Source organism: Telmatherina bonti, assembly GCF_933228915.1.
Source record: "Telmatherina bonti genome assembly, chromosome: 17".
Classification (NCBI taxonomy): domain Eukaryota; kingdom Metazoa; phylum Chordata; class Actinopteri; order Atheriniformes; family Telmatherinidae; genus Telmatherina; species Telmatherina bonti.
Window position 1 is genome coordinate 1,626,654 of NC_136615.1, and position 20,824 is coordinate 1,647,477.

The following is a 20,824-nucleotide window of genomic DNA, read 5'->3' on the forward strand; positions in this document are numbered from 1 at the left end:
TGGTCCAGAACTGGCCTAGGTTTGGTCCCGAACTGGCTAAGGTTGTGTCCAGAACTGGCCTAGGTTTGGTCCAGAACTGGCTTAGGTTGGGTCCAGAACTGGCCTGGAACTGGCTATAGTTGGATCCTGAACCAGATCATGTTGGTTCTAGAACTGGCTAAGGTTTGTCCAGAACTGGCTTAGGTTGGGTCCAGAACTGGCCTAGGATAGGTCCAGAACTGGCTAAGGTTTCTCCAGACCTGGCTAAAGTCGGGTCCAGAACTGGCTAAGGGTGGTTCCAGAACTGGCCTAGGATTTGTCCAGAACTGGCTAAGGTTTCTCCAAACCTGGCTAAGATTGGGTCCAGAACTGGCTAAAATCTGGTCCAGAACTGGATAAGGGTGGGTCCAGAACTGGCTTAGGTTGGGTCCAGACCTGGCTATGGTTGGGTCCAGAACTGGATCAGGATGGGTCCAGAACTGGCTAACGTTTGTCCAGACCTGGCCAAGTTTGGGTCTAGAACTGGTCCAGAACCGACCCAGAATCAGGTCCGCTGGCTGTTTTGAGTTTTAATTTGAACAGGAAATGGAAACCTTTATTGTGAAGAGCCGGAAAACAGGAGGACTTTAAAGATGGAGGAGGTCGGTGTGCCTCGCGCCGGTCCGTCCTGGTCCACTTAGCTCGGTTCTGACGTCATGAGCTGCGCGTTACCGGATGCTGCGCGTGAATCGGACTTTCGTTTTATCGCTGCTGATCGTCAGCAGCTGCGCCTTCCTCCTGTTCCAGCTCCACTACTACCGCAAGTACGTCAGCAAGGTGAGACGCGGATTTGGATCGATCATATGCTGATTGATCACCAATCAGTTGTTTCAAGAGAGAGGACTTTATGCAGAGCAGGTGAAACCAGATGACGTCAGCATGGCGTTGATAATGCCTGTTCTGAAGTTCAGGTGATCAATAACTGATGAGCTGATGGCAGTGATGATGTCACTCATCACATGATCGCTGACAGACAGGTTCAAGACATCAGGTTCCCATGACGACAGAACAGGCAGGGTTCGGATACCAAACAGCAGACTTGGTCCAGATCAGGCCCACATGTGATCCAGATCTGGCTCAAGTGGAGCTTCAGCTCGGGTTCTGCTCCGTCGGCCCACTGGGTCGATCCGGGTCCAGACTCCGGTCCACCTTGGTATGTTGGGATGCTGGGTCACAAGGCCGGCTGTAGGTTTGCCTGCATGGGGAGCGGATATAAGAACGGGGCGTGGACCTCATGCTTCAGCTCTTGTTGTTGTTATTATTGTTTATAAGTGTTTCCTAACAGGACTGTTAGTAGAGTCCAACACGTTGTCAGGCCTCCAACCAAAGACCCTCCATCCTGGGGCTCCAACACGTTGTCAGGCCTCCAACCAAAGACCCTCCATCCTGGGGCTCCAACACGTTGTCAGGCCTCCAACCAAAGACCTTCCATCCTGGGGCTCCAACACGTTGTCAGGCCTCCAACCAAAGACCCTCCATCCTGGGGCTCCAACACGTTGTCAGGCCACCAACCAAAGACCCTCCATCCTGGGGCTCCAACACGTTGTCAGGCCTCCAACCAAAGACCCTCCATCCTGGGGCTGCAACACGTTGTCAGGCCTCCAACCAAAGACCCTCCATCCTGGGGCTCCAACACGTTGTCAGGCCTCCAACCAAAGACCTTCCATCCTGGGGCTCCAACACGTTGTCAGGCCTCCAACCAAAGACCCTCCATCCTGGGGCTCCAACACGTTGTCAGGCCTCCAACCAAAGACCTTCCATCCTGGGGCTCCAACACGTTGTCAGGCCTCCAACCAAAGACCCTCCATCCTGGGGCTCCAACACGTTGTCAGGCCACCAACCAAAGACCCTCCATCCTGGGGCTCCAACACGTTGTCAGGCCTCCAACCAAAGACCCTCCATCCTGGGGCTGCAACACGTTGTCAGGCCTCCAACCAAAGACCCTCCATCCTGGGGCTCCAACACGTTGTCAGGCCTCCAACCAAAGACCTTCCATCCTGGGGCTCCAACACGTTGTCAGGCCTCCAACCAAAGACCCTCCATCCTGGGGCTCCAACACGTTGTCAGGCCTCCAACCAAAGACCTTCCATCCTGGGGCTCCAACACGTTGTCAGGCCTCCAACCAAAGACCCTCCATCCTGGGGCTCCAACACGTTGTCAGGCCACCAACCAAAGACCCTCCATCCTGGGGCTCCAACACGTTGTCAGGCCTCCAACCAAAGACCCTCCATCCTGGGGCTGCAACACGTTGTCAGGCCTCCAACCAAAGACCCTCCATCCTGGGGCTGCAACACGTTGTCAGGCCTCCAACCAAAGACCCTCCATCCTGGGGCTCCAACACGTTGTCAGGCCTCCAACCAAAGACCTTCCATCCTGGGGCTCCAACACGTTGTCAGGCCTCCAACCAAAGACCTTCCATCCTGGGGCTCCAACACGTTGTCAGGCCTCCAACCAAAGACCTTCCATCCTGGGTCTCCAACACGTTGTCAGCCCTCCAACCAAAGACCTTCTATCCTGGGGCTCCAACACGTTGTCAGGCCTCCAACCAAAGACCCTCCATCCTGGGGCTCCAACACGTTGTCAGGCCTCCAACCAAAGACCCTCCATTCTGGGGCTCCAACACGTTGTCAGGCCTCCAACCAAAGACCCTCCATCCTGGGGCTCCAACACGTTGTCAGGCCTCCAACCAAAGACCCTCCATCCTGGGGCTCCAACACGTTGTCAGGCCTCCAACCAAAGACCTTCCATCCTGGGGCTCCAACACGTTGTCAGGCCTCCAACCAAAGACCTTCTATCCTGGGGCTCCAACACGTTGTCAGGCCTCCAACCAAAGACCTTCCATCCTGGGTCTCCAACACGTTGTCAGGCCTCCAACCAAAGACCTTCTATCCTGGGGTTCCAACACGTTGTCAGGCCTCCAACCAAAGACCCTCCATCCTGGGGCTCCAACACGTTGTCAGGCCTCCAACCAAAGACCTTCCATCCTGGGGCTCCAACACGTTGTCAGGCCTCCAACCAAAGACCTTCCATCCTGGGGCTCCAACACGTTGTCAGGCCTCCAACCAAAGACCCTCCATCCTGGGGCTCCAACACGTTGTCAGGCCTCCAACCAAAGACCTTCCATCCTGGGGCTCCAACACGTTGTCAGGCCTCCAACCAAAGACCCTCCATCCTGGGGCTCCAACACGTTGTCAGGCCTCCAACCAAAGACCCTCCATCCTGGGGCTCCAACAAGACAGCCTCGACCAGTCATTTTTCTGAACCGCTTAGTTCTTTTCAGGGTCGCAGGGAAGCTGGAGTCCATCCCAGTAATCACTGGGTGAGAGGCAGGTACACCTGGACAGGTCTTCGGTTTATAACAGGACCACACAGAGGGACAGACAACCATTCACACACGCTCTCACTCGTACAAACAATTAATTGTAACCAGTTAACCTCACATGTCTTAGGACAAGCGGATGAATGTTGAATTTGTTTTTACCATATTTGCTGTTTTTGCCATATATGGATAAGGAGGTGATGTAAAACATCAGCTGATCTCTGACCGACTGGACTGGACTTAACATGCTGGATGGATTTACTCACCAGTGTCAGGATGACTGATGAGTGAAGAACCAGATCTGCTCCGGGGTCCAGGTCTGTTCAGGCTTTAGGTCTGCTCCCGGTCTGCTCTGGGTCCAGGTCTGCTCCGGGGTCCAGGTCTGTTCAGGCTTTAGGTCTGCTCCGGGATCCGGGTCTGCTCCAAGTCCTTTGATCCATCTTTCCACCGACTCTAACCAGCAAGTTTCTGTTCAGCCTTACACCTGGTGGTCTAGTACAGAAATGTAGACCGGGACTTGTTCCCTGTCAAACCAGTAAGCATACAGGCCTGGTCCCAGTTTCCAGGATCTTCCAGAGACCCGGTGGATCACAATGTTATATTTTCCGTCAGTTAACTGATGTTATTTGTTTCCTCTACAGCAGCCAGGTGTTCACTTCCTGAACCCAGCAGGTCACCTGACCACCAGCCAGGTCCAATGGGTGAGTCACTTTTAAACATTATTTACACCTGAGACAGAGCCCCTCACCTTATCGTGGTGGAGGGGTTTGTGTGTCCCGAAGATCCTCGCAGCCATGTTGTCTGGGGCTTTATGCCCCTGGTAGGGTCTCCATGGCAAACAGGTGTCTAGGGGAGGGACCAGACTAAGCGCGGCTCATTGACCCCTATGATGACTACAAACATTGGCAGGAATGTTCCCTTGCCCGGACGCGGGTTACTGGGACCCCCCTCTGGAGCCAGGCCTGGAGGTGGGGTACGAGAGCGAGTGTCTGGTGGCTGGGCCTTCGCCCATGGGGCCCGGTCGGGCTCAGCCCGAAAGGGTTACATGGGCCCCACCTCCCGTGGGCTCACCATCTGCGGGAGGAGCCGTAGGGGTCGGGTGCAATGTGAGCTGGGCGGCAGCAAGGGGCGGGGACCCTGGCGGTCCGATCCCCGGCTACAGAAGCTGGCTCTAGGGACGTGGAACGTCACCTCTCTGGTGGGGAAGGAGCCTGAGCTTGTGCGCAAGGTTGAGCGGTTCCGATTAGATATAGTTGGACTCACCTTGACGCATGGCTTGGACTCTGGAACCAGAACCCTCTAGAGGGGCTGGACCTTCTTCCACTCTGGAGTTGCTCATGGTGGGAGGCGCCGAGCAGGTGTGGGCATTCTCATCAGCCCCCAGCTTGGTGCCTGCACGTTGGGGTTTACCCCGGTGGATGAAAGGGTAGTTTCCCTCCGCCTCCGGGTGGGGGGACGGGTCCTGACTGTTGTCTGTGCTTATGCACCGAACAGCAGTTCAGAGTACCCACCCTTTCTGGAGTCCTTGGAGGGAGTGCTGGAGGGTGCTCCTTCTGGGGACTCCATTGTTCTGCTGGGGGACTTCAATGCTCACGTGGGCAATGACAGTGAGACCTGGAGGGGAGTGATTGGGAGGCATGGTCCACCCCAACCCCCCCTCTGAACCCAAATGGTGTTTTGTTATTGGACTTCTGTGCTCGTCATGGATTGTCCATAATGAACACCATGTTCCAACATAAGAGTGTCCATATGTACACCTGGCATCAGGATTCCCTGGGCCGCAGTTCCATGATCGATTTTGTAGTCGTATCGTCGGACCTGTGGTGACCCATGAGCTGTGGGTCATGACCAAAAGAACGAGATCTCGTATACAGGCGGCTGAAATGGGTTTCCTCTGCAGGGTGGCCGGGCTCTCCCTTAGAGATAGGGTGAGGAGCTCGGTCATCCGGGAGGAGATCAGAGTAGAGCCGCTGCTCCTCCGCATGGAGAGGAACCAGTTGAGGTGGCTCGGGCATCTGGTCAGGATGCCTCCTGGACCTCCCTGGTGAGGTGTTCCAGGCACGTCCCTCTGGGAGGAGACCCCGGGGAAGACCCAGGACACGCTGGAGGGATTATATCTCTCGGCTGGCCTGGGAACGCCTCGGGATCCCCCCCGCAGAGTTGGCAAATGTGGCTGGGGAGAGGGAAGTCTGGGCTTCCCTGCTTAGGCTGCTGCCCCCGCGACCCGACCCCGGATAAGCAGGAGATGATGGATGGACAACAAGAAACAGAACAGACAACAGAAACTCTCTCTCCCTCTCTCTATAAAAAAAACCCCCTCCCATCTCCCCAGGGTAGGGCGGGTGGCTGTTCATCTGTCCAGCTCAGGTTCTCCACCAGAGTCCTGGGAGGCTCCTCTTCAGTATCTCAGCTGTTCCGAGGACTGATCTCTTCTGGACGGAGATGTCTGATGTTCCACCAGGTATCTGTTGGAGCCACTTCTCCAGTGTGGGGGACACGGCCCCCAGTGCTCCCATCACTATGGGTACCACTGTTACTTTCACCCTCCAGGCCTTCTCCAGGTCTTCCTTGAGGCCTTGGTACTTCTCCAGTTTCTCCTTTTTCCTGATATTTCCATCATTGGGGATGGATCCATCGATCACTACGGCTTTCCTCTGCTGCTTCTCCATGATCACTATGTCCGCTTGGTTGGCCACCACCATTTTATCTGTCTGGATCTGGATCCTGCCTGGTCTGGTAGATCTGGGATCCTGCCTGGTCTGGTAGATCTGGGATCCTGCCTGGTCTGGTGGATCTGGGATCCTGCCTGGTCTGGTAGATCTGGGATCCTGCCTGGTCTGGTAGATCTGGGATCCTGCCTGGTCTGGTGGATCTGGGATCCTGCCTGGTCTGGTGGATCTGGGATCCTGCCTGGTCTGGTAGATCTGGGATCCTGCCTGGTCTGGTAGATCTGGGATCCTGCCTGGTGTGGTAGATCTGGGATCCTGCCTGGTCTGGTGGATCTGGGATCCTGCTTGGTCTGGTGGATCTGGGATCCTGCCTGGTATGGTAGATCTGGGATCCTGCCTGGTATGGTGGATCTGGGATCCTGCCTGGTCTGGTGGATCTGGGATCCTGCCTGGTCTGGTAGATCTGGGATCCTGCCTGGTCTGGTGGATCTGGGATCCTGCCTGGTATGGTAGATCTGGGATCCTGCCTGGTCTGGTGGATCTGGGATCCTGCCTGGTCTGGTAGATCTGGGATCCTGCCTGGTCTGGTGGATCTGGGATCCTGCCTGGTCTGGTGGATCTGGGATCCTGCCTGGTCTGGTAGATCTGGGATCCTGCCTGGTCTGGTAGATCTGGGATCCTGCCTGGTATGGTAGATCTGGGATCCTGCCTGGTATGGTAGATCTGGGATCCTGCCTGGTCTGGTAGATCTGGGATCCTGCCTGGTATGGTAGATCTGGGATCCTGCCTGGTATGGTAGATCTGGGATCCTGCCTGGTATGGTGGATCTGGGATCCTGCCTGGTATGGTGGATCTGGGATCCTGCCTGGTATGGTAGATCTGGGATCCTGCCTGGTCTGGTAGATCTGGGATCCTGCCTGGTCTGGTAGATCTGGGATCCTGCCTGGTCTGGTAGATCTGGGATCCTGCCTGGTATGGTGGATCTGGGATCCTGCCTGGTATGGTAGATCTGGGATCCTGCCTGGTATGGTAGATCTGGGATCCTGCCTGGTCTGGTAGATCTGGGATCCTGCCTGGTCTGGTAGATCTGGGATCCTGCCTGGTATGGTGGATCTGGGATCCTGCCTGGTATGGTAGATCTGGGATCCTGCCTGGTCTGGTAGATCTGGGATCCTGCCTGGTCTGGTAGATCTGGGATCCTGCCTGGTCTGGTAGATCTGGGATCCTGCCTGGTATGGTGGATCTGGGATCCTGCCTGGTATGGTAGATCTGGGATCCTGCCTGGTCTGGTAGATCTGGGATCCTGCCTGGTATGGTGGATCTGGGATCCTGCCTGGTATGGTAGATCTGGGATCCTGCCTGGTCTGGTAGATCTGGGATCCTGCCTAGTATGGTGGATCTGGGATCCTGCCTGGTATGGTAGATCTGGGATCCTGCCTGGTATGGTAGATCTGGGATCCTGCCTGGTATGGTAGATCTGGGATCCTGCCTGGTCTGGTAGATCTGGGATCCTGCCTGGTATGGTGGATCTGGGATCCTGCCTGGTATGGTAGATCTGGGATCCTGCCTGGTATGGTAGATCTGGGATCCTGCCTGGTATGGTAGATCTGGGATCCTGCCTGGTCTGGTAGATCTGGGATCCTGCCTGGTCTGGTGGATCTGGGATCCTGCCTGGTCTGGTAGACCTGGGATCCTGCCTGGTATGGTAGATCTGGGATCCTGCCTGGTATGGTAGATCTGGGATCCTGCCTGGTATGGTAGATCTGGGATCCTGCCTCTAGGTACCCCACTTGTAGAGTTTGACATTCCTCCATGAAAGTCCCCTCTTCATGTCTGTCCTCTTGTTGCTATGGTAATTGTCCTGTATGGTGTCTCTGCAGCAGACAGTGAAGAAGTTTCTGGCGTTGGCACGGCATTTCCAGCTGCCGTTGTTTCTGGCGGACACAGCTGCGCTTGCTCTGCTGTCCCAGGATTCTTTGAGGAAGCATGACCACTTGGTGCTTGAGCCGCACTGCAGCTTCCTCTGTACTGGCCGGCCAATCACATCATTTGCTCTCCATGCCAACCTGTGGAAGTATGATGTGAGTATGAAGTGTAAAGATACAAGAGGAGAAATGATCAATTCTTCTAAATGATGTTTCTTTTTTTTTCTCTGGCAGCCTGCTTTCCTATTGGCTGCTCAGCAGAAAGGCTTTGAGCTGCTGGACCTGCGAGGAGAAGACCCACGATTGGCCAGCCTGGACACCCTATCAGGGCAGGAGATCCCTCTGCACTTTCTTTTTCGTCTCCACAGTTACATCATCCATGTGGGTGGAGCCACAAACACAAAGTGACACCTGATCATCTTTTGAACATACTTACCAACCAAAGCGCAGCACTTAGTAACCAAACAGCAATGCCTAGTCACCACTTACGTTCTCTTGGCCAGCATTTAGCCTTTCCTAGCAACCATCTAGCTTTGCCTAGCAACCATCTAGCTTTGCCTAGCAACCATCTAGCTTTGCCTAGCAACCATTTAGCTTTGCCTAGCAACCATCTAGCTTTGCCTTGCAACCATTTAGCTTTGCCTAGCAACCATCTAGCTTTGCCTAGCAACCATCTAGCTTTGCCTAGCAACCATCTAGCTTTGCCTAGCAACCATTTAGCTTTGCCTAGCAACCATCTAGCTTTACCCCCCCATAACAGTGCTGCATCATTAACATGTATGTCTCCTGTCTCAGCAGGTCTCCCTGGCCGGGAGTAGCAGTTCCTGTTGTCTGTTGTCTTTCTGTCCTCTTCCCCCCACACAGCAGAGGCAGATGGCTGTCTGTCCTGAGCCGGGTTCTGCCGGAGGTTTCCTTCCTGTTAAAAGGGAGTTTTTTCCTTCCCACTGTCGCCAGTGTGCTTGCTCAGGATGGGAGATTGAGTTGGACTCAACTCAATCTGTTGGTTTCCTTATATAGGCTGTTATGAATTGGCTTTCATTATGTTTTCCCCTCTGTCTGTAAAGCGTCTTGAGATGGCATTGCCGTGATTTGACGCTATATAAATAAATAAAGTTGAATAAACCATTTAGTCCTCCTGAGTAACCCTTTGGTGATACCCAGGTTGAAGGATATTTGCTTATGCCTGGTTGGTGAGTTTTGATGACTGACTGACATTATGTGACTTGTTCCTGTGAGTTGGAAGGAGTTGTAGTGGCATGGTGGTAACACTCAGCTACCTGAACTGTGTCCAGGTGGTGTTCCTGTACGAGCGAAGCGGGAACTACCTGTGGCATGGAGCGCTGCGACTCAAAGCCCACATGGACCACAGCTTCGCCCCCTTCAGGCTGCTGGACTACGGACGTCACGCTGGAGCGTATGATAGGTCAGTCTGGCAATGTGTAGTGCTTTATAACGTACTGGAGCACGTCAAGACCACTAGACACTTCCTAGAACTTCCTAGAACTTCCCGTCCTGATACTGGTCCCGTTCCTAGTCCTGATACTGGTCTTGTTCCTAGTCCTGATACTGGTCCCGTTCCTAGTCCTGATACTGGTCCCTTTCCTAGTCCTGATACTGGTCGCGTTCCCCGTCCTGATACTGGTCCCCTTCCTAGTCCTTATACTGGTCCCGTTCCAAGTCCTGTTCCTAGTCCTGGAACTGGTCCCGTTCCTGGTCCTGATACTTGTCCTGATACTGGTCCCGTTCCTGGTCCTGATACTTGTCCCGTTCCTTGTCCCGTTTCCTAGTCCTGATACTGGTCCCGTTCCTAGTCCTGATACTGGTCTGGTTCCTAGTCCTGATACTGGTCCCATTCCTAGTCATGATACTGGTCGCGTTCCCAGTCCTGATACTGGTCCCGTTCCTAGTCCTGATACTGATCACATTCCTAGTCCTGATACTGGTGTTGTTCCAAGTCCCGTTCCTAGTCCTGATGCTGGTCGCATTCCTAGTCCTGATACTAGTCTTGATACTGGTCCCGTTCCAAGTCCTGATACTGGTCTTGTTCCAAGTCCTGTTCCTAGTCCTGATACTGTTCCTGTTCCTAGTCCTGATACTGGTCACGTTCCTAGTCCTGATACTGGTCGCGTTCCTGGTCCTGATACTTGTCCCGTTCCTAGTCCTGATACTTGTCCCGTTCCTAGTCTTGATACTGGTCTTGTTCCAAGTCCCGTTCTTAGTCCTGATACTGGTCTTGTTCCAATTCCCGTTCCTAGTCCTGATACTGGTCCGGTTACTAGTCCTGATACTGGTCCCGTTCCTAGTCCTGATACTGGTCCCGTTCCTAGTCCTAATACTGGTCCCGTTCCCAGTCCTGATACTGGTCCCGTTCCTAGTCCTGATACTGGTCCCGTTCCCAGTCCTGATACTGGTCCCGTTCCCAGTCCTGATACTGGTCCCGTTCCCAGTCCTGATACTGGTCGCATTCCTAGTCCTGATACTGGTCCCGTTCCTAGTCCTGATACTGGTCTTGTTCCAAGTCCCGTTCCTCGTCCTGATACTGGTCGCATTCCTAGTCCTGATACTAGTCTTGATACTGGTCACGTTCCAAGTCCTGATACTGGTCTTGTTCCAAGTCCCGTTCCTAGTCCTGATACTGGTCGCGTTCCCCGTCCTGATACTGGTCCCCTTCCTAGTCCTGATACTGATCCCGTTCCAAGTCATGTTCCTAGTCCTGATACTGGTCCCGTTCCTAGTCCTGATACTGGTTCCGTTCCTAGTCCTGATACTGGTCTTGTTCCAAGTCATGTTCCTAGTCCTGATACTGGTCCCGTTCCTAGTCCTGATACTGGTCCCGTTCCTAGTCCTAATACTGGTCCCGTTCCCAGTCCTGATACTGGTCCCGTTCCCAGTCCTGATACTGGTCCCGTTCCCAGTCCTGATACTGGTCCCGTTCCTAGTCCTGATACTGATCACATTCCTAGTCCTGATACTGGTGTTGTTCCAAGTCCCGTTCCTAGTCCTGATGCTGGTCGCATTCCTAGTCCTGATACTAGTCTTGATACTGGTCCCGTTCCAAGTCCTGATACTGGTCTTGTTCCAAGTCCTGTTCCTAGTCCTGATACTGTTCCTGTTCCTAGTCCTGATACTGGTCACGTTCCTAGTCCTGATACTGGTCGCGTTCCTGGTCCTGATACTTGTCCCGTTCCTAGTCCTGATACTTGTCCCGTTCCTAGTCTTGATACTGGTCTTGTTCCAAGTCCCGTTCTTAGTCCTGATACTGGTCTTGTTCCAATTCCCGTTCCTAGTCCTGATACTGGTCCGGTTACTAGTCCTGATACTGGTCCCGTTCCTAGTCCTGATACTGGTCCCGTTCCTAGTCCTAATACTGGTCCCGTTCCCAGTCCTGATACTGGTCCCGTTCCTAGTCCTGATACTGGTCCCGTTCCCAGTCCTGATACTGGTCCCGTTCCCAGTCCTGATACTGGTCCCGTTCCCAGTCCTGATACTGGTCCCGTTCCCAGTCCTGATACTGGTCGCATTCCTAGTCCTGATACTGGTCCCGTTCCTAGTCCTGATACTGGTCTTGTTCCAAGTCCCGTTCCTCGTCCTGATACTGGTCGCATTCCTAGTCCTGATACTAGTCTTGATACTGGTCACGTTCCAAGTCCTGATACTGGTCTTGTTCCAAGTCCCGTTCCTAGTCCTGATACTGGTCGCGTTCCCCGTCCTGATACTGGTCCCCTTCCTAGTCCTGATACTGATCCCGTTCCAAGTCATGTTCCTAGTCCTGATACTGGTCCCGTTCCTAGTCCTGATACTGGTTCCGTTCCTAGTCCTGATACTGGTCTTGTTCCAAGTCATGTTCCTAGTCCTGATACTGGTCCCGTTCCTAGTCCTGATACTGGTCCCGTTCCTTGTCCTGATACTGGTCGTATTCCTAGTCCTGATACTAGTCTTGATACTGGTCCCGTTCCTTGTCCTGATACTGGTCGTATTCCTAGTCCTGATACTAGTCTTGATACTGGTCCCGTTTCTAGTCCTAATACTGGTCTTTTCCAAGTCCTGTTCTTAGTCCTGATACTGGTCCCGATCCTAGTCCCGATACTGGTCCTGATGGTCAGGACACGAGTACTGACAGCGTTGGACAGGGTCTACGTGGGTTTGATGTGACCTATGACCTGAACATCCGGTTTTTGTCCTCCATGTCCACAGGCAGGAACTGATTCTTACTGTCCTGGACGGTCTCAATGTCAAAGTCCCCCGCAACATTTCTCGTTTCCTCATTCAACAACGGAACGCCCGTTTCCTAGAATGCCGTTACCGTGACGCCCGCAACTTCCTGCAGGTGCTCCCATCGCCGTAGAACCAGTAAAGTTCAAAGTAGAAAGAAATCCATAGAATGAGACCTCTCACTCTCTCTCTCCATTGTGTGTTAATGCAGCTCTACCCCGACGATTCATCTGCAGCTGCTGTGGATTTCAGAAGAAAAGTGAAAACGTTGCTGCATTTGGCTGCTCGAACCCTCGCTGAGCTCCAGGTCCCGTTCTGGCTCAGCAGCGGGACCTGCTTGGGTAACATATCTACACCATGCTAACAACATACTAACAACATACCCACACCTTAGGTCTGTCCTACAAAGCGGGACTTCCTCTTATGGAGGGAACTTCAGGTTTCCATACTACGACGCTGGTTCACTTCCTAACAGGTAAATCACCATGGTGACGTACGCTGAACGGCTAACCCCGTCTGGATTAGAGATCAATGAGAATAAAAGCTCCACCTTCTGACCAATCAGATTGCCTGGAAAATGCCCCGCCCATTCTGACGACGTTGGCGTGCCGATGTTGAGAGGCTGAGGAGAGAAAGTTATCAGGGACCAACACATCTTGTTGATGAAGAAACGTTTTTCTTCTTCTTCTGGACGTGTTCAGTTCCACAAGGCTGGAATGATGATGTCACACATGCAGAACTGCACGACCACGAAGTGACGGAACAACCAGCTACTTGTGTCGTCATGGTTACAAGTCATTTTTTTCCAACACACAGTGTACTCGCCAGTGGGGGGGGTCTTAAATCTGATATAAAGAAGAAACAGGAAGTTCTGCCTGAAACGTCTGAGCTGGAACAGAGTAATCAGATTACTGTCTATTTATATTGTCCCATAAATTAATATGATAAAATCTGCCAGCATCACTTCCTACCTGTTGCTATGGTAACAGTGTTTCTTCTGGTCTGGATGATGCGTTTAAGTTGGTCTGATCCTCCATGGTCCAGGTCCTGGGGATCTAGGTCAGTCAACCAATGTTCCATTGTCCGAGCAACATCTTAACTGGGTATCAACTGGGTAGCAACAACGACCAGTATGTAAACTGGGTACCTAGTCTAGGGAGAACAGGTCCACCTAGAACATGTCTAGGGAGAACATGTCCATCTAGAACATGTCTAGGGAGAACATGTCCACCTAGAACATGTCTAGGTAGAACATATCCACCTAGAACATGTCTAGGTAGAACATATCCACCTAGAACATGTCTAGGGAGAACATGTCCACCTAGAACATGTCTAGAGAGAACATGTCCACCTAGAACATGTCTAGGTAGAACATGTCCACCTAGACCATGTCTAGGTAGAACATGTCCACCTAGAACATGTCTAGGTAGAACATGTCCACCTAGAACATGTCTAGGTAGAACATGTCTAGGAAGAACATGTCCACCTAGAACATGTCTAGGAAGAACATGTCTAGGAAGAACATGTCTAGGTAGAACATGTCCACCTAGAACATGTCTAGATAGAACATGTCCACCTAGAACATGTCTAGGTAGAACATGTCCACCTAGAACATGTCTAGGTAGAACACGTCCAGGTAGAACATATTCACCTAGAACATGTCTAGGAAGAACATGTCCACCTAGAACATGTCTAGGTAGAACATGTCCACCTAGAACATGTCTAGGTAGAACATGTCTAGGAAGAACATGTCCACCTAGAACATGTCTAGGAAGAACATGTCTAGGTAGAACATGTCCACCTAGAACATGTCTAGATAGAACATGTCCACCTAGAACATGTCTAGGTAGAACATGTCCACCTAGAACATGTCTAGGTAGAACACGTCCAGGTAGAACATATTCACCTAGAACATGTCTAGGAAGAACATGTCCACCTAGAACATGTCTAGGTAGAACATGTCCACCTAGAACATGTCTAGGTAGAACATATCCAGCTAGAACATGTCTAGGTAGAACATGTCCACCTAGAACATGTCTAGATAGAACATGTCCACCTAGAACATGTCTAGATAGAACATGTCCACCTAGAACATGTCTAGATAGAACATGTCCACCTAGAACATGTCTAGGTAGAACATGTCCACCTAGAACATGTCTAGGTAGAACATGTCCACTTAGAACATGTCTAGGTAGAACATGTCCACTTAGAACATGTTTAGGTAGAACATGTCCACCTAGAACATGTCTAGGTAGAACATGTCCACCTAAAACATGTCTAGGTAGAACATATCCAGCTAGAACATGTCTAGGTAGAACATGTCCACCTAGAACATGTCTACGTAGAAAATATCCACCTAGAACATGTCTAGGTAGAACATGTCCACCTAGAACATGTCTAGGTAGAACATGTCCACCTAGAACATGTCAAGGTAGAACATATCCACCTACAACATGTCTAGGTAGAACATGTCCACCTAGAACATGTCTAGGTAGAACATGTCCACCTAGAACATGTCTAGGTAGAACATGTCCACCTAGAACATGTCTAGGTAGAACATGTCCACCTAGAACATGTCTAGGTAGAACATGTCCACCTAGAACATGTCTAGGTAGAACATGTCCACCTAGAACATGTCTAGGTAGAACATGTCCACCTAGAACATGTCCACCTAGAACATGTCTAGGTAGAACATGTCCACCTAGAACATGTCTAGGTAGAACATATCCAGCTAGAACATGTCTATGTAGAACATGTCTAGGTAGGACATATCCAGCTAGAACATGTCTAGGTAGAACATGTCCACCTAGAACATGTCTAGGTAGAACATGTCCACCTAGAACATGTCTAGGTAGAACATATCCACCTAGAACATGTCTAGGTAGAAAATATCCACCTAGAACATGTCTAGGTAGAAAATATCCACATAGAACATGTCTACGTAGAACATGTCCACCTAGAACATGTCTAGGTAGAAAATATCCACATAGAACATGTCTACGTAGAACATGTCCACCTAGAACATGTCTAGGTAGAACATGTCCACCTAGAACATGTCTAGGTAGAACACGTCCAGGTAGAACATGTCCACCTAGAACATGTCTAGGTAGAAAATATCCACCTAGAACATGTCTAGGTAGAACATGTCCACCTAGAACATGTCTAGGTAGAACATGTCCACCTAGAACATGTGTAGGTAGAACATGTCCACCTAGAACATGTCAAGGTAGAACATGTCTAGGAAGAACATGTCCACCTAGAACATGTCTAGGAAGAACATGTCTAGGTAGAAAATGTCCACCTAGAATATGTCTAGATAGAACATGTCCACCTAGAACATGTCTAGATAGAACATGTCCACCTAGAACATGTCTAGGTAGAACATGTCCACCTAGAACATGTCGTCTAGGTAGAACATGTCCACCTAGAACATGTCCACCTAGAAAATGTCTAGGTAGAACATGTCCAGATAGAACATGTCTAGGTAGAACATGTCCACCTAGAACATGTCTAGATAGAACATGTCCACCTAGAACATGTCTAGATAGAACATATCCACCTAGAACATGTCTAGGTAGAACATGTCCACCTAGAACATGTCTAGGTAGAACATGTCCACCTAGGTAGAACATGTCCACTTAGAACATGTCTAGGTAGAACATGTCCACCTAGAACATGTCTAGGTAGAACATGTCCACTTAGAACATGTCTAGGTAGAACATGTCCACCTAGAACATGTCTAGGTAGAACATATCCAGCTAGAACATGTCTAGGTAGAACATGTCCACCTAGAACATGTCTAGATAGAACATGTCCACCTAGAACATGTCTAGGTAGAACATGTCCACCTAGAACATGTCTAGGTAGAACATGTCCACCTAGAACATGTCTAGGTAGAACATGTCCACCTAGAACATGTCCACCTAGAACATGTCTAGGTAGAACATGTCCACCTAGAACATGTCTAGGTAGAACACGTCCAGGTAGAACATGTCCACCTAGAACATGTCTAGGTAGAACATGTCCACCTAGAACATGTCTAGGTAGAACATGTCCACCTAGAACATGTGTAGGTAGAACATGTCCACCTAGAACATGTCAAGGTAGAACATGTCTAGGAAGAACATGTCCACCTAGAACATGTCTAGGAAGAACATGTCTAGGTAGAAAATGTCCACCTAGAATATGTCTAGATAGAACATGTCCACCTAGAACATGTCTAGATAGAACATGTCCACCTAGAACATGTCTAGGTAGAACATGTCCACCTAGAACATGTCGTCTAGGTAGAACATGTCCACCTAGAACATGTCGTCTAGGTAGAACATGTCCACCTAGAACATGTCCACCTAGAAAATGTCTAGGTAGAACATGTCCAGATAGAACATGTCCACCTAGAACATGTCTAGGTAGAACATGTCCACCTAGAACATGTCTAGATAGAACATGTCCACCTAGAACATGTCTAGGTAGAACATATCCACCTAGAACATGTCTAGGTAGAACATGTCCACCTAGAACATGTCTAGGTAGAACATGTCCACCTAGGTAGAACATGTCCACTTAGAACATGTCTAGGTAGAACATGTCCACCTAGAACATGTCTAGGTAGAACATGTCCACTTAGAACATGTCTAGGTAGAACATGTCCACCTAGAACATGTCTAGGTAGAACATGTCCACCTAGAACATGTCTAGGTAGAACATATCCAGCTATAACATGTCTAGGTAGAACATGTCCACCTAGAACATGTCTAGGTAGAACATGTCCACCTAGAACATGTCTAGGTAGAACATGTCCAGCTAGAACATGTCTAGGTAGAACATGTCCAGCTAGAACATGTTTAGGTAGAACATGTCCACCTAGAACATGTCTAGGTAGAACATATCCAGCTAGAACATGTCCAGGTAGAACATGTCTAGGTAGGACATATCCAGCTAGAACATGTCTAGGTAGAACATGTCTAGGTAGAACATGTCCACCTAGAACATGTCTAGGTAGAACATGTCCACCTAAAACATGTCTAGGAAGAGCATGTCTAGGTAGAACATGTCCACCTAGAACATGTCTAGGTAGAACATATCCACCTAGAACATGTCTGGGTAGAACATATCCAGCTAGAACATGTCTCGGTAGAACATGTCTAGGTAAAACATGTCCACCTAGAACTTGTCTAGGTAAAACATGTCCACCTAGAACTTGTCTAGGTAAAACATGTCCACCTAGAACATTTCTGGGTAGAACATGTCCACCTAGAACATGTCTGGGTAGAACATATCCACCTAGAACATGTCTGGGTAGAACATATCCAGCTAGAACATGTCTCGGTAGAACATGTCTAGGTAGAACATGTCCACCTAGAACATGTCTCGGTAGAACATGTCTAGGTAGAACATGTCCACCTAGAACATGTCTAGGTAGAACATGTCCACCTAGAACATGTCTAGGTAGAACATGTCCACCTAGAACATGTCTAGGTAGAACATGTCCACCTAGAACATGTCTAGGTAGAACATGTCCACTTAGAACATGTCTAGGTAGAACATGTCCACTTAGAACATGTCTAGGTAGAACATGTCCACCTAGAACATGTCTAGGTAGAACATATCCAGCTAGAACATGTCTAGGTAGAACATGCCCACCTAGAACATGTCTAGGTAGAACATATCCACCTAGAACATGTCTAGGTAGAAAATATCCACCTAGAACATGTCTAGGTAGAAAATATCCACATAGACCATGTCTACGTAGAACATGTCCACCTAGAACATGTCTAGGTAGAAAATATCCACATAGAACATGTCTACGTAGAACATGTCCACCTAGAACATGTCTAGGTAGAACATGTCCACCTAGAACATGTCTAGGTAGAACACGTCCAGGTAGAACATCTCCACCTAGAACATGTCTAGGTAGAAAATATCCACCTAGAACATGTCTAGGTAGAACATGTCCACCTAGAACATGTCTAGGTAGAACATGTCCACCTAGAACATGTGTAGGTAGAACATGTCCACCTAGAACATGTCAAGGTAGAACATGTCTAGGTAAAACATGTCCACCTAGAACTTGTCTAGGTAAAACATGTCCACCTAGAACTTGTCTAGGTAAAACATGTCCACCTAGAACTTGTCTAGGTAAAACATGTCCACCTAGAACTTGTCTAGGTAAAACATGTCCACCTAGAACTTGTCTAGGTAAAACATGTCCACCTAGAACTTGTCTAGGTAAAACATGTCCACCTAGAACATTTCTGGGTAGAACATGTCCACCTAGAACATGTCTGGGTAGAACATATCCACCTAGAACATGTCTGGGTAGAACATATCCAGCTAGAACATGTCTCGGTAGAACATGTCTAGGTAGAACATGTCCACCTAGAACATGTCTCGGTAGAACATGTCTAGGTAGAACATGTCCACCTAGAACATGTCTAGGTAGAACATGTCCACCTAGAACATGTCTAGGTAGAACATGTCCACCTAGAACATGTCTAGGTAGAACATGTCCACTTAGAACATGTCTAGGTAGAACATGTCCACTTAGAACATGTCTAGGTAGAACATGTCCACCTAGAACATGTCTAGGTAGAACATATCCAGCTAGAACATGTCTAGGTAGAACATGTCCACCTAGAACATGTCTAGATAGAACATGTCCACCTAGAACATGTCTAGGTAGAACATGTCCACCTAGAACATGTCTAGGTAGAACATGTCCACCTAGAACATGTCTAGGTAGAACATGTCCACTTAGAACATGTCTAGGTAGAACATGTCCACTTAGAACATGTCTAGGTAGAACATGTCCAGCTAGAACATGTCTAGGTAGAACATATCCAGCTAGAACATGTCTAGGTAGAACATGTCCACCTAGCACATGTCTAGATAGAACTTGTCCACCTAGAACATGTCTAGGTAGAACATGTCCACCTAGAACATGTCTAGGTAGAACATGTCCACTTAGAACATGTTTAGGTAGAACATGTCCACTTAGAACATGTCTAGGTAGAACATGTCCACCTAGAACATGTCTAGGTAGAACATGTCCAGCTAGAACATGTCTAGGTAGAACATGTCCACCTAGAACATATCTAGGTAGAACATGTCCACCTAGAACATGTCTAGGTAGAACATGTCCACCTAGAACATGTCTAGGTAGAACATGTCTAGGTAGAACATGTCCACCTAGAACATGTCTAGGTAGAACATGTCCACCTAGAACATGTCTAGGTAGAACATGTCCACCTAGAACATGTCTAGGTAGAACATGTCCACCTAGAACATGTCTAGGTAGAACATATCCAGCTAGAACATGTCTATGTAGAACATGTCTAGGTAGGACATATCCAGCTAGAACATGTCTAGGTAGAACATGTCTAGGTAGAACATGTCCACCTAGAACATGTCTAGGTAGAACATGTCCACCTAGAACATGTCTAGGAAGAGCATGTCTAGGTAGAACATGTCCACCTAGAACATGTCTAGGTAAAACATGTCCACCTAGAACATGTCTAGGTAAAACATGTCCACCTAGAACATGTCTAGGAAGAGCATGTCTAGGTAGAACATGTCCACCTAGAACATGTCTAGGTAGAACATGTCCAGCTAGAACATGTCTAGGTAGAACATGTCCACCTAGAACATGTCTAGGTAGAACATGTCCACCTAGAACATGTCTAGGTAAAACATGTCCACCTAGAACATGTCTAGGTAAAACATGTCCACCTAGAACATGTCTAGGTAAAACATGTCCACCTAGAACATGTCTAGGTAAAACATGTCCACCTAGAACATGTCTAGGTAAAACATGTCCACCTAGAACATGTCTAGGTAAAACATGTCCACCTAGAACATGTCTAGGTAAAACATGTCCACCTAGAACATGTCTAGGTAAAACATGTCCACCTAGAACATGTCTAGGTAAAACATGTCCACCTAGAACATGTCTAGGTAAAACATGTCCACCTAGAACATGTCTAGGTAAAACATGTCCACCTAGAACATGTCTAGGTAAAACATGTCCACCTAGAACATGTCTAGGTAGAACATGTCCACCTAGAACATGTCTGGGTAGAACATATCCAGCTAGAACATGTCTGGGTAGAACATATCCAGCTAGAACATGTCTCGGTAGAACATGTCTAGGTAGAACATGTCCACCTAGAACATGTCTCGGTAGAACATGTCTAGGTAGAACATGTCCACCTAGAACATGTCTAGGTAGAACATATCCACCTAGAACATGTCTAGGTAGAACATGTTCACCTAGAACATGTCTAGGTAGAACATGTCCACCTAGAACATGTCTAGGTAGAACATGTCCACCTAGAACATGTCTAGGTAGAACATGTCCACTTAGAACATGTCTAGGTAGAACATGTCCACCTAGAACATGTCTAGGTAGAACATATCCAGCTAGAACATGTCTAGATAGAACATGTCCACCTAGAACATGTCTAGGTAGAACATGTCCACTTAGAACATGTTTAGGTAGAACATGTCCACCTAGAACATGTCTAGGTAGAACATGTCCACCTAGAACATGTCTAGGTAGAACATGTCCAGCTAGAACATGTCTAGGTAGAACATGTCCAGCTAGAACATGTCTAGGTAGAACATGTCCACCTAGAACATGTCTAGGTAGAACATGTCCACCTAGAACATGTCTAGGTAGAACA

General features: G+C 49.2%; 1 protein-coding gene across 2 annotated transcripts in view; it reads left to right on the forward strand.

Moving 5' to 3' along the window:
* Positions 1-606: 606 nt before the first annotated feature.
* The window catches only part of fktn (fukutin), a 33,188-nt gene continuing 12,970 nt past the window's right edge, over positions 607-20,824 (forward strand). Inside the window, exons 1-7 of one of the 2 annotated variants that reach the window (XM_079257216.1) lie at positions 607-795; positions 3,979-4,038; positions 7,887-8,087; positions 8,166-8,312; positions 9,224-9,354; positions 12,126-12,258; positions 12,355-12,484. In XM_079257216.1, coding sequence (XP_079113342.1) covers positions 694-795; positions 3,979-4,038; positions 7,887-8,087; positions 8,166-8,312; positions 9,224-9,354; positions 12,126-12,258; positions 12,355-12,484 — 904 coding nt within the window. In that variant the 5' untranslated portion in view covers positions 607-693. The remainder of the gene's footprint in view (positions 796-3,978; positions 4,039-7,886; positions 8,088-8,165; positions 8,313-9,223; positions 9,355-12,125; positions 12,259-12,354; positions 12,485-20,824) is intronic. The other variant, XM_079257215.1, reaches the window with a different exon arrangement.